The sequence below is a fragment of the Mercenaria mercenaria genome, chromosome 13, assembly GCF_021730395.1.
Source record: "Mercenaria mercenaria strain notata chromosome 13, MADL_Memer_1, whole genome shotgun sequence".
In the NCBI taxonomy this organism is placed as follows: domain Eukaryota; kingdom Metazoa; phylum Mollusca; class Bivalvia; order Venerida; family Veneridae; genus Mercenaria; species Mercenaria mercenaria.
This window is the reverse complement of record NC_069373.1, coordinates 64,533,289-64,547,952: the sequence shown is the minus strand read 5'-3', so window position 1 is coordinate 64,547,952 and position 14,664 is coordinate 64,533,289. Positions and strand designations below refer to the sequence as shown.

The window sequence follows — 14,664 nt, the reverse complement described above, 5'->3', positions numbered from 1 at the left end:
TTTCTGTAGCTACAGCCTTCAAATTTGGACCACATGCATACGGGTGAAACACAATATAGGGAGCATTTAGAATATCACATTGTTATACATGGTTTTCATAAATGTCCTAACCCTTTATTGCAATTTAACTTTTACACTTCATAACACTAAATATGAAGAAGTTCTGTGCCAAATTTTATTGATCTAGCTCAAATAGTTTTCAAGCAGTCGCAAAAAATGCATCTAAAAGAAGTCATTTTTGAAGCGTTATGTTGTTGCACTTAGAATTTTCCATATTTTTCAAATAAAATAACCATATGATACTATATATTTCCATGTAAATGTGTGTTATCAGCATAAAGACAATTTTTTAAAGATTATTTTGGTGTTTGATTTGTCATGATCGGATGAAAATTGTTGAAGCTGTCAAGAAAAATGTGAAATGGGTAAGATGTTATGCAGTTTTTCACTGAAATTCCTTCCTTTTGTTATAATGAATAATTGCAATGTTAACATTATTTTTTCTTTAATATTTTGCTCCAGAATCATTTCTCTGTTGTAATAGTACTTAAAGAAAAAAAATCAAAATTATCTTTTTCTGAAATTTAATTGTATGAATTTTTAAAATTGAAAATCAGGTTTTTATAAAAAGATGTAGAGTCCGTAACCAATTGTATTTTATAGATTTGAAAGATATTATGAGAGTCTTTATTGATTTTTTCTTATCAAGTTTAACTGTTGATACAAAATTTTCATGCTATTTCCTTTATCGTTAACTACATTTTTGCTGTAGCACCACTAATATGGTTACGGACACTACAAAAACCCTGTAGTGTCGGTAACCTGTCTTTCAATGGTGTAAATAAACATTTTTTTAAATTTTATTTATAGTTATTCTTATGAAAGTAATAACTGATTTCACAAGTTAATTAATCAACTTTATTTTTCATCAACTTGTTGATGTTGCAACCACATTGGAAAACTCTTATTGCGGCATCTTTATATACAGCATCATTTTCTGTTGCTGCAGCATGACATTGAAAGTTGTCATAGCAAACATGGAAGCGACGAGAGATAAAGAATCACTATTTTTTTCAATATGGAAGGTTCACTGATGACAAATTTAACAAAGTTTATTAATAATTTTACTACAAATGGTAAATTTTGTATATTTAATAATGCTACTTGAAACAGTAGTGTCCGTAACCAGAGCTGAAAAAATTAAAACTTGCATCTTTTTACAGAAAAATGAAAAATTATCATTTCAAAGTTTATTATTATAAAGAAAAAACAAATATATGTATTTGTTGACAAATATTTTCAGATATGAAAATATAGATACAGTTCAAAAGTGCTAAAAATCATGTTTATCATTTAAATTGCACAGATTTATATTAAAAATGTAAAGATGTGATAATGATAATTAACAGTTATTCACTAAGACAAATTTCTTCAGGAGCATCATTGTTAAGATAATTCAAATTCATGTACCTTACAATAATGTTACTTTTCAAAATGTTTCAGAGGAGGCGGTGTAAATATCTGGTTATGGACACTACACAAATTAAAACAATGTAAAAAAAAAACAACCAGTATTACTGAAATTTCTGTTTAAATTATTATACATCTTACAGTTCAAGTGAATAAATCTTTACAAGTATTAATGATTAGAAGTAATATTTAAAAACTTGCAAATGAAAGAAAAATCTCTTCAAGAAGTACAAAGTACTAACCATGTGATGACAGGTACATGTATATTCATTTAGATGAGATTTTATATTCATGTGATGGACATATAGTGTTGCTGCTCTATGTATGTACGTCCGTCAGTTCGTTCAAAATCTTGTGTGTCCAACTCCTCCCACCATTAGATTGCTCTGCTTTAAACTTTCATAGATGAACAACCTTGATGTGTAGATAACCATAAAAGAAGGAATTTCTCAGTGACTATTTTAACCACAGTTATGATACTATATTTTTATATAGAAATATAGAATATATCTAGAAAAATATTGTGTGTCTGACACCTCCCACACTATAAGCCTGATTTGATTCAAACTTTTCACAGATGAACAAGCTTAAGCTGTGAAGATAACAATAAAGCAAGGATTTTTTTCTGTGACTATTTTACTACAGTTATGGCCCTTTGATAGTTTCTGTTTTTAGCTCACCTGTCACAAAGTGACAAGGTGAGCTTTTGTGATCGCGCGGTGTCCGTCGTCCGTCGTCCGTGCGTGCGTCCGTGCGTGCGTCCGTCCGTAAACTTTTGCTTGTGACCACTCTAGAGGTCACATTTTTCATGGGATCTTTATGAAAGTTGGTCAGAATGTTCATCTTGATGATATCTAGGTCAAGTTCGAAACTGGGTCAAGTGCCTTCAAAAACTAGGTCAGTAGGTCTAAAAATAGAAAAACCTTGTGACCTCTCTAGAGGCCATATATTTCACAAGATCTTCATGAAAATTGGTCAGAATGTTCACCTTGATGATATCTAGGTCAAGTTCGAAACTGGGTCACGTGCCGTCAAAAACTAGGTCAGTAGGTCTAAAAATAGAAAAACCTAATGACCTCTTTAGAGGCCATATATTTCACAAGATCTTCATGAAAATTGGTCAGAATGTTCACCTTGATGATATCTAGGTCAAGTTCGAAACTGGGTCACGTGCCTGCAAAAACTAGGTCAGTAGGTCTAAAAATAGAAAAACCTTGTGACCTCTCTAGAGGCCATATATTTCACAAGATCTTCATGAAAATTGGTCAGAATGTTTACCTTGATGATATCTAGGTCAAGTTTGAAACTGGGTCACGTGGGTCATAAACTAGGTCAGTAGGTCTAAAAATAGAAAAACCTTGTGACCTCTCTAGAGGCCATATTTCTCAATGGATCTTCATGAAAATTGGTCAGAATGTTCACCTAAATGATATCTAGGTTAAGTTTGAAACTGGGTCACATGCGGTCAAAAACTAGGTCAGTAGGTCTGAAAATAGAAAAACTTTGTGACCTCTCTAGAGGCCATATTTTTCATAGGATCTTTATGAAAATTGGTCAGAATGTTCACCTTGATGATATCTAGGTCAGGTTCGAAACTTGGTCACGTGCGGTCAATAACTAGGTCAGTAGATCTAAAAATAGAAAAACCTTGTGACCTCTCTAGAGGCCATATCTTTCAAGAGATCTTGATGAAGATTGGTCAGAATGTTCATCTTGATGATATCTAGGTCAAATTCAAAACTGGGTCACGTGCGGTCAAAAACTAGGTCAGTAGGTAAAAAAATAGAAAATTCTTGTGATGTCTCTAGAGGCCATATTTCTCACTGGATCTTCATGAAAGTTGGTGCGAATGTTCAGCTTGATGATATCTAGGTCAAGTTCATAACTGGGACATGTGCGGTCAAAAACTAGGTCAGTAGGTCGAAAAATAGAAAAACCTTGTGACCTCTCTAGAGGCCATATTTTTCACGAGATCTTCATGAAAATTAGTGAAAATGTTCACCTTGATGATATCTAGGTCAAGTTTAAAAGTGGGTCAGGTGCCTTCAAAAACAAGGTCATTAGGTCAAATGGATCTTCATGAAAATTGGTCAGAATTTTTTATCTTGATGATATCTAGGTCACATATGCTCAGAAACTAGGTCACTTTGTCAAATAATAGAAATAACGACGTCATACTCAGTTCAACACTGGGTCATGTGGGGATAGGTGAGCGATTCAGGACCATCATGGTCCTCTTGTAATCATAAGGAATGTAGAGAAACATTTTTATATGTCCAAATCCTCCAACACTAGTAGTCTCATTTGTTTCAGACTTTCACAGATGAACAAGCTTGATGTGCAGATGACCGTAAAGGGAGATATTCTTTCTGTGACTGTTTTTAACTTTAGTTATGGCCCTTTGATAATTTTTGCTATATGGAATATCATATGATAGGTGAAACTCCTGTGTGTCCAACGATTCCCAAACTTTTAGCCTGATTTGCTTCAAACTTTAACAGATGAACAAGCTTTATGTGCAAATGACCATAGAATAAGGAATCTTCTCTGAGTATATTTTTACTGGCGGCAGTTATGATCATTTTTGCTTTCTAGAGAATGGCACAGTATGTGCGCGCATCTGTGTCATATGGTTATAATATCTAGTTTTATATTGCAATTTAATTGCTTTATATGTAGAAGTATGTCTGATTCATTGTGCATTTGTGATTCAGATATAGAGTTTTGATCTGATGAGGCAGCTGCAGTGCTGAAACTTAAAAAGCACAAAAATGCTCAATAGGTTAGAAGAGGTTAAATGGCAAGAAAGGTAGAAACTCAATCCAGGCCAATGTGAAAATTAAAAGAAAAATGAGAGAGAGAGAAAGGATTGTAGAATGAGACAGCGACAAGAAGTAGAGAAGAGTAACTCAAAACTAGATTAGTTAAGAAAGCAGAACTAATATCAAAATCACATGATGAAGGAAAAAGAGTGGAAACAAATTTATATGTCTGCACAAACAGGATCTGTCATAGGAGTACTATGACTGATAATAGGGCTACATTTTCAACACCAAGACATTCTGAAAATCTGAAAAAAAAGTTCCAAAAAGATTATAGATATGTGTACTTCCGTTAGATAATTCGTAGTGTAGTGTCCATAACCATGAACTTAATTTCTTTTTTCTGGTCAGTGACATTCTTGAGTAAAAAAGTGTAAGTGTTACTTGTGTGATATGAATACAAAGTATTGATGATAATGTATCACTTAGAGAACTTAATATTGCTTATTAAGTAACAAGATTTCAAGAAAACAGGAAGTTTTCAGATTTTATTGTTCTGTTTTCTTTTTGATTGGTTTTAATTTGGCAAGTTGTATATTTTTGTTTGAAGAATATCAAATTTAAATACACTTTCCATTCAGATATCATTTTAACATTATACCAAACAATTCATGAGTGGGTTTAATGTTTTTAACATAATCTAATGCAAAACCATTCTTTAGGCTTTTTTGTAGTGTCCGTAACCAATTACTAGTATATATCAATATTTAGGATTTTTTTGAAAATTAATCACTTTCCCTTTAATCTAAGTCATTTTGTTTCAACAAAGACAGAATTTGTGTTGATTTTTCATTAAGTATTCTTCATTAACACTGAAATTGAAGATGTCAGACGATTTGAAATATACATGTTTTTTAGCAACAAAGTAATATCCAACAGTATGTTTCTTTTTTCAGTGTCTATACCTTTCCTAGTCCTATTTTTGCCTTGCATTATGTATTTCCATGTGTTTATCCTACAAAACAGTAAATATAGTTCAAGTTTATCATAAAGTTGAGGATTTATTTTACAAAATGTACCACTTGTAGTGTCCGTAACCAGCAAAATTATGCATTTTATCAGCCTTTAAAAATTACATTTTCGATGCAAGTACCAGCAAACCACTTAAGTTGCTTATACTTCAAGCACTCTACTATGTAGAAAAATACTTTTTTTGCCAAAATTAAGAACTTATTTTTTTACCTCTAAGTGCAACACTACTGTTCCCTATATTGTGTTTCACCCGATAGTTTTGTGCACTGAAAAAAACTTTGACCTTGATATTGACCTAGTGACCTACTTTCACATTTTTGAAGGTACAGGCTTCAAATTTGGACCACATGCATAGTTCTGTGTTCCGAAATAAAATTTGACCTTGATTTTGACCTAGTGACCTACTTTCACATTTCTCAAGCTACAGCCTTCAAATTTGGACCACATGCATAGTTTTGTGTTCTGAAATGAAATTTGACCTTGATTTTGACCTAGTGACCTACTTTCACATTTCTCAAGCTACAGCCTTCAAATTTGGACCACATGCATAATTTTGTGTACCGAAACAAACTTTTACATTGACCTAGTGACCTACTTTCACTTTATTGAAGGTACAGGCCTCAGATTTGGACCACATGCATAGTTCTATGTTCCGAAATAATTTTGACCTTGATTTTGACCTAGTGACCTACTTTCACATTTCTCAAGCTACAGGTTTCGAATTTTGACCACATGTACAGTGTTTTGTACGGAAATGAAATTTGACCTTGAGCTAGTCAATAAGCCTTAAAATTTGGAATTCTCAAAAATGGCACATTGGTGGGCGCCAAGATCACTCTGTGATCTCTTGTTTAAGGTACAGGCTTCAAATTTGGACCACATGCATAGTTTTGTGTTCTGAAATAAAATTTGACATTGATTTTGACCTAGTGACCTTCTTTCACATTTCTCAAGCTACAGGCTTCAAATTTGGACCACATGCATAGATTTGTGTACCGAAATCAACTTTGATATTGAGATTGACCTAGTGACCTATTTTCACATTTCTGAAGCTACAGGCCTAAAATTTGGACTGCTTGCATATTTTTGTGTTCTGAATTGAAATTTGACATTGATTTTTACCTAGTACCTACTTTCACATTTCTCAAGCTACAGTCTCCCAATATGAAGCACATGCATAGTTTTGTCTGCCGAAATGAACTTTGACCTTGAAATTGATCTAGTGACCTACTTCAGAAACTTAATCATATCATTTTGAGCAATGGTAAACAGGTGAGCGATATAGGGCCATCATGGCCCTCTTGTTAAGTCATTGTCACTTTAATTTGTCATATATACAGTCATTCACTCTATATCTACTTAATCCCTCATTATAAGTTTCATGGATGTCTTCTAGCCTGTACTGCACTACACAATATACTGTGGAATCATTTAATTTCGTGGGCATAAAATTTCCTGGTTTTGGTCAAAACGGCAATTTCCTGGGGACATGAATTCGTGGATTTCAACTTTTGAACATAAAATGAATGGGAGTTTTACTTGTTCGTTGGGATTAAATTTCGTGGATTGACTCAACCATGAAATCCACGAAAATTAGTCCCCCACAAATATTAATGATTTCACAGTATGCAATGTTTTGTTAAAAAAAAGTACAGTTATAATGTCTACCTTAAGGAAGAGGGGGTATATTGTTCTGCTCATTGTCAGACTGTGGGTTGGTCGATAGACTATATAGTTTTCTGATTAATAACTAGAGAATGTTTGGTCTCACAATGGTCAAACTTCATGGAATGATTGCCAGTGTTCAGTAGATGGCCCCTAATGTTTTGTGGGTCAGTACATCAAAGGCCAAGGTCACAGTGACCTCAGGACTGAAAATGGTTTCCACTCAAAAACTAAAGAACTGTTTGGGCTACATAGGTCAAACTTCATTAGGATGATTGCCTGTGGTCATTAGATGACCTCTTTAATTTTGGGGATCAGTAGGTCAAAGGTCAAGATCAAACTAGAAACTGAAAACAGTTTCAGTTCTGTAACTAAAGAACACAGTCCACAATCTTTATAGGTTTATTCTTTGTGATAAGTAGACCCTTTTTGTGTTGGGAAATTAGTATGTCAAAGGTCAAGGTCAAAGCAACTTGAGACTGAAAATGGAACATCCCACCATTGGGGTATGTGTGTTTTCCAAACAGCTCTTGTTATTAGCTCAACTATCTATAGAATAGTGAGCTATTGGACTCGCCCATGCGTCAGTGTCTGCGTCGGCGTCCCAATTTGGTTAAGTGTTTGTATGTAAGCTGGTATCTCAGTAACCACTTGTGGAAATGTATTGAAACTTCACACACTTATTCACTGTGATAAACTGACTTACATTGCACAGGTTCCATAACTCTATTTTCCTTTTTACCAAAATTACTCCACTTTTTCGACTTAGAAAGTTTTGTTTAAGTTTTTGTATGTAGCTGGTATCTCGGTACTCACTGATGGGAATGGATTGAAACTGTACACACTTGTTCACTGTCATGATCTGACATGCACTAAGCAGGTCCCATAACTCTACTTTGCATTCTATTATAATTATGCCCCTTTTTCGACTTAGCAGTTTTTGGTTAAGTTTTTGTATGTAAGCTGGTATCTCAGTATTCACTAATGGGAATGGATTGAAACTTCACACACTTGTCCATTGTCATGATCTAACATGTACTGTGCACGTTTCATAACTCTACTTTGCATTTTTTCAAAATTATGCCTCTTTTTCGACTTAGCAGTTTTTTGGATAAGTTTTTGTATGTAAGCTGATATCTCAGTATCCACTAATGGGAATGGACTGAAACTTCACACACTTGTCCACTGTCATGAGCTTATAAGCACTTTGCAGGTTCCATAACCCTGTTGTGTATTTTTACAAAATTATGCCCCTTTTTCGACTTTTGTATTCATTCAATTGACAAGGCTGTTGAATAGTCGAGCGTTGCTGTCCTACGACAGCTCTTGTTTTATAACTTATTGTTTTATTATTTTATCTATATTAGTTTTACCACTTTATAGAAGTATAGGGGTTTGTGTTGCTTTGTCTTAGTCTGTTGCTTTGTTTGTGTTACAGGGAGCACCATGGAGCTGGAAACCTCATTACATTCATGCAGTTTTTATTTGTTGCTGCAGAAGGATTCATCTTTACAGTGAATTTTGGTACCAAAAAGAGTGTTATACCTTTAAAGTAAGTTGTTAGTCTGTCTGCATAAAGAGTATTTCTCGGTCTAGGTTACCACTGTTGTGCAAATAACATGTTGTGTATTGTGTTACCACTGTTGTGCAAATAACATGTTGTGTATTGTGTTACTACTGTTGTGCAAATAACATGTTGTATATTGTATTTCAGACCTAATCAATTAATTTTAAGGAGAATTTATGGACACATTGTATGCATAAATAATGAACCTGTGAATATAAATGATTTTAATCAAAGCCAGAATTAAAGCCACAAATTTTATATTAACCAGCACTTACCATTGTTGGTTCAAGGCCTTATATGGATTGAATTGTTGAAAGTGAGAAAGCAATGTATATACAAAACGTATTCTTTAAAAAGGTTAATGATTCTAGTCAGGTGCATGCCTAGACCCAAAATACTAGTAGCGCATCAACAAGTTTAGCAAAAAAAAAAAATAAGAAAAAAAGTTTCAGCAAAACTTTTCATGTGTGACATATGTGACATGCAGAACTTTGCAATAATTGTGTACTGTTAGAAGGCAGAAATACTTTCTGCTTATGAAATACTGTAAAATCATTTAATTTTGTGGGCATAAAATTTCGTGGTTTTGGTCAAAACAACAATTTCGTGGGGATTTTCGTGGATTATAACTTTTGAACTTAAAATGAATGAGATTTACTTGTTCGTTGGGATTAAATTTTGTGGATTGACTCAACCACCAATTCCACGAAAACTAGTCCCCCACGAACATTAATGATTTCACAGTATTTATTTTCAGATGTAAATCATTGTATGCAATCATATAATTTTTGTCTCAGGATTGAAGGGTAATCTAAAAGCTGTTATTATTTGTCCTATATGAAGCTTTGTTCACTGATGTTAAAACTATTCTTACAACATTTTATTTTCAGAGTGTATGGATTTATGGTATCATTCTTCTTTGTGGTTCAAGTCATCAATAATTATGCCTTCAATTTCAAGATACCCATGACACTTCATATAATTTTTAGAGCAGTAAGTGTTGTACAAGCATATTATTATCCACACTGTTTACTTCACCATGTTTTATGGCACCTGGAGCTTATTCACAACAAAATGTTTGGCTTTTTAGCTCACCTGAGCACAAAGTGCTCAAAGTTGAGCTTTTGTGATCACCCTGTGTCCGTCGTATGTCCGTCAGTCGTCCGTCGTCAACAATTTGACTGTTAACACTCTAGAGGTCACAATTTTGGCCCTATCTTAATGAAACTTGGTCAGAATGTTACCCTCAATAAAATCTTGGACGGGTTCAATTTTGGATCATCTGGGTTCAAAAACTAGGTCACCAGGTCAAATCAAAGGTAAAGGTTGTTAACACTGTAGAGGCCACATTTGTAACTGTATCTTCATGAATCTTGGTCAGAATGTTAATCTTGATGGTCTCAAGGTCCAGTTTGAATCTGGGTCATGTAGGATCAAAAACTAGGTCACCAGGTCAAATCAGAAGAAAAGCTAGTTATACCCCCACCAAACATGTTTGAGGGGGGTATATAGGAGTCAGTTTTGTCGCGTTTGTCGCGTCCCGTCGCGTCCCGTCCCGTCCCGTCCCGTCGCGTCCCGAAATCTATTATCTCAGTTATTACCAAATGGATTTGATTCAAACTTAAAATACATGTTCCACCTTATCACCCACATCATGTGACACAAGGTGCATAACTCTTGACACCAAGTTTTCATGAATTATGTCCCCTTTTACTTAGAATTTAAGGTTAATTTTGTTGTATTTTCACTATATCTCAGTTATTACTAAATGGATTTGATTCAAACTTAAAATAGATGTTCCACCTCATCACCCACATCATGTGACATAAGGTGCATAACTCTGACACAATTTTTTTTATGAATTATGCCCCTTTTTACTTAGAATTTAAGGTTGATTTTGATGTATTTTCACTTTATCTCAGTTACTACTGAATGGATTTGATTCAAACTTAAAATAGATGTTCCACCTCATCACCCACCTCATGTGCCCACATCATGTGACACAAGGTGCATAACTCTGACACCAAGCTTTCATGAATTATGTCCCCTTTTACTTAGAATTTAAGGCTAATTTTGTTGTATTTTCACTATATCTCAGTTATTACTAAATGGATTTGATTCAAACTTAAAATAGTTGTTCCACCTCATCACCCAGATGATGTGACATAAGGTGCTTAACTCTGAAATAAATTTTTTATGAATTATGTCCCCTTTTACTTTAAATTTAAGGTTGATTTTGATGTATTTTCACTATATCTCAATTATTACAAATGGATTTGATTCAAACTTAAAATAGATGTTCCACCTCATCACCCACATCATGTGACACAAGGTGCATAACTCTGACACCAATTTTTCATGAATTATGCCCCTTTTTACTTAGAATTTAAGGTTAATTTTGATGTATTTTCACTATATCTCAATTACTGCTGAATGGATTTGATTCAGACTTAAAATAGATGTTCCACCTCATCACCCACATCATGTGACACAAGGTGCATAACTCTGACACTATTTTTCTTGAATTGTGTCCCCTTTTACCAAGAATTTAATGTTAATTTTGATGTATTTTCACTATATCTCATTCTGATTGGCTTAGAGCCAAAGGGAAGTAACCTTTTTTAACCTTTGTACTGAGTTTCTTCCCCTTAAATTCCAGGAATTAGTCTATTTTTAGAAATCCTATTTTTAGATTTTCAATCTTTTTTATTATAAGTCCTATGTAAAAAGTAAAAACATTTTTCCGTGGTAACATGGGTCGGTAAGACACTTCTTTGTATTCACTTTTAGTGTATCTCTAATATTAGAGATTTAATATATTTACTAGTATTACTATACTAGTATTACTTATATGTGGAAGCCCAGGATGAAGTACTCCAAAGTATTTTTAAGATTCCTTATGGTTGCCATTCTTCTGTGACAAGACCGTATGGTGGGGGTATGAGTCACTCCTGTGACAGTTCTAGTTAACACTGTAGGGGCCACATTTATGACCAAATCTTAATGAAACTTGGTCAGAATGTTGATCTTAATGATCTATAGGTCAAGTTCAAATCTGGGTCAGGTGGGGTCAAAAACTAGGTCACTATGTCAAATCAAAGGAAAAGCTTGTTAACATTCTAGAGGCCACGTTTATGATTGTATCTTCAAGAAACTTAGTCAGAATGTTAATCTTGATGACCTTTAGGTCAAATTCGAATCTGGGTCATGTGGGGTCAAAAACTAGGTCAACGGGTCAAATCGAAGGAAAAGCTAGTTAACACTTTAGAGACCACATTTATGACCATATCTTAATGAAACTTGGTCAGAATGTTATTCTTGATGATCTTTAGGTCAGTAGGTCAGGTGAGCGATACAGGGCCTTCATGGCCCTCTTGTTTTATTCCCCATCCCTTGAGAAAAGAGGGTGTGTGTGATATGTTCATATTGTTAAGTTGGTCTCTGTAGATAGTTTTCTGCCTTCTGATAACATTTGAACAGTTGTATAAACTTAATAGAATGATTGCTCCCTGTCAGTAGATGATCCCCTATAGCTTTTCTTTAGAACAGTAGGTCAAAGGTCAAGGCCACTGTGACCTAAGACATCATTAGATTTTTGCCTACTCTCAGTGGGTGACACTTATTGTTTTGACATCAGTACATCCAAGGTCAAGGTCATTGTGACCTCAGACATATTGCCTACTCTCAGTAGATGACCCCTATTGTTTTGGGATCAATAGATCAAAGGTCAAGGCCACCATGACCTTGAGACTGGAATTTTTTCTCTGATTACAAGCTGGTAAAAGCTTGGCTTTTAGCTGTCAGACTTCATGCTAGGATTGCTTGTAGATGATCCCAATCTGTGTGGGGTCAGTAGATCAAAGGTCACTGTGAAATCAGGAGAAATCATTTGGCTTAAGTCATTCAAACTTTGAAAAATGACTGTCTGTCTGTTTTTAATTGGGGAGATTCATTTGGTCAAAGGTCACAGTTTATTTGAAACTGAAAATTACATACTCAGTAACGTTGGACTCATCATCATGCGGAACATATATGTATTGAAAACGGCTAATATTTTACCAGTTTGAACCACAACAGCATGCATCCTCGTGAATGACCTAAAGAAATAAGTGATTACATTTTACATTTTCAGTAAAATGGTATTGTTAAAGGTATTGAACATAATTTTGACGTTGATGCTCATAGCATTAAGACTAATTGTGAAATTAGCTATCATAATAAAGTGTAGATTAGACTAGACAGATTATTAAAAAATGTATAATGTAATTTCTTTGGAGTTGTAAGCTAGTCTATTCTGGCATTTTCTTTTCTAGGAAACAACTGTAAGATTATTGAAAACAGGATATACACTCGCCAACATTCACTAAAATTGAATATAACAGATCATATAGCTGAAAAATATATCCCAGTGGAGGTGGTAATCTTGATATGATGGTCTGTCTTGTGTTAAATTAACCAAATTTTTGCTATGTGTGAAGTGTGTAGTTGGAAGTTATACCAACGTTGGAATTTTATGTCTCAGCTGTTTTACCCTATTTTTAGTTTATTCTATTTGTTCTTTCAATATAGACTGTGATAGCTAGTATAGAAAGACTAAGGACCACTATTTTTGAATTTTTCAGGGATCTCTTATTGCAAGTCTTGTACTTGGTGTTCTTATCTTGAAAAGGAAGTAAGTATCTACACAAATCCTAAATATTCCCTTCTTGTTAAAAAACTCAACATGGATTTTTCAAAAAAAAGAAGAAAAAAAAAGAAATGCTTTTAACTAGAGTGGTGGAACCTATGCTTGCGGTATCCCTATGCTCGCGGTATTTCGATGAATATGCTCTCTGCAGAAGCACTGATAAAAATATTTCATCATGCTATGTTCAACACCGACCAGTGGTGAAATGCCTTTGCAACAAATGTAGCGATAGTCACGCGTGCCGCTCACGTGACGTATACAGCAGCAGATACATTTTACGCAATCTGTATCCGTCGCACAAATCTCACACAAATATGTCAAAATCACTAAACTAAAGTTAGTTTTTTTAGAAATCATGCATTACATTCAGATATAAGATACATTTAAGAGCAAGATGTGATGAATGTGAGGCCTGGCTACACTACGAGTGCCTTTCGAACCATGAAAAGATCGATGTTGATCTTAGTATTTTGACAAAGTCCAAATGGTTCTTTCTGAGATGTAGGGAGGAGTAAATTTCCTACACACAAAAGAAATGTAGAAAACATTAGCGAGTTAATCACTGTCGTTGTTTGAATCTTTAATACTTGAACATTCTGTTTTTAAACAACATTATTATACGTTTTTAAGCTTTGTTCTAATAGTGACTCCATTTCTGAAAGGGAAATATACACATAGAGGCACATAATAAATTTTATCCCCATTTATTTTGTTTTTCACATAATAAATGATTAATGTTCTAAATATTATATTTGCATATGCTTGTTTGTTCATTTTTAGCCTGCTGATTTTTTTTTTCGTCCTAAGTTTAATCGATATTACATACAGCCAGCATAGGTTCCCTTCAGGGCGAATTTTCACCTTTTCACGTATGCCGTGTCGATAGCTCACAAGACGACTAAGTCACGTGATGACGCACATCAACAATATGTTTCGATAAAAGGAGGATAACTTTATGTTTTTGCATAGGCAAATCGAAATAATAATTTTTTCTTGCTTCTTAAAAAGATTATATATGTACAAAATACCGCGAGCATAGGTTCCACCACTCTATATTAATCAATAGGAAGCATAAAACTTGTACAAATATTAGAAGTGGATTTTCACAATTAACATTTTCAGCATTAAAACTTAAAAAAAGATATTTATTCTTACAGATATCCAATAAGCAAGCATCTATCAGTGATAATGATCACAATAGGCATCTGTGCATGTACATGGGCATCTGCTGACAGTCATGTAAGTTCTTTATGATCACTATAGATATCTATACCTGGGCATCTGCTGACAGTCATGTAAGTTCTTTATGATCACAATATGTATCTACATCCAGGCATCTGCTGAGAGTCATGTAAGTTCTTTTATGATCACTATAGGTATCTATACCCGAGCATCTGCTGACAGTCATGGAAGTTCTTTTATGATCACTGTAGGTATCTATACCTGGGCCTCTGCTGACAGTCACTTAGTTTCTTTATGAT

At 34.2% G+C, this 14,664-nt stretch overlaps 1 protein-coding gene across 4 annotated transcripts in view; it reads left to right on the top strand.

Moving 5' to 3' along the window:
* The window catches only part of LOC123528431 (UDP-xylose and UDP-N-acetylglucosamine transporter-like), a 61,257-nt gene that overhangs the window by 19,574 nt on the left and 27,019 nt on the right, over positions 1-14,664 (top strand). For all 4 annotated transcript variants that reach the window (XR_008366835.1, XM_053522096.1, XM_045308132.2 and 1 more), the window contains exons 3-6: positions 8,368-8,481; positions 9,387-9,489; positions 13,119-13,168; positions 14,341-14,422. Coding sequence is in view for 3 of the 4 variants with exons in the window: in XM_053522096.1 (XP_053378071.1) it covers positions 8,368-8,481; positions 9,387-9,489; positions 13,119-13,168; positions 14,341-14,422 (349 nt within the window). In the remaining variant the exon portion in view is untranslated. The remainder of the gene's footprint in view (positions 1-8,367; positions 8,482-9,386; positions 9,490-13,118; positions 13,169-14,340; positions 14,423-14,664) is intronic.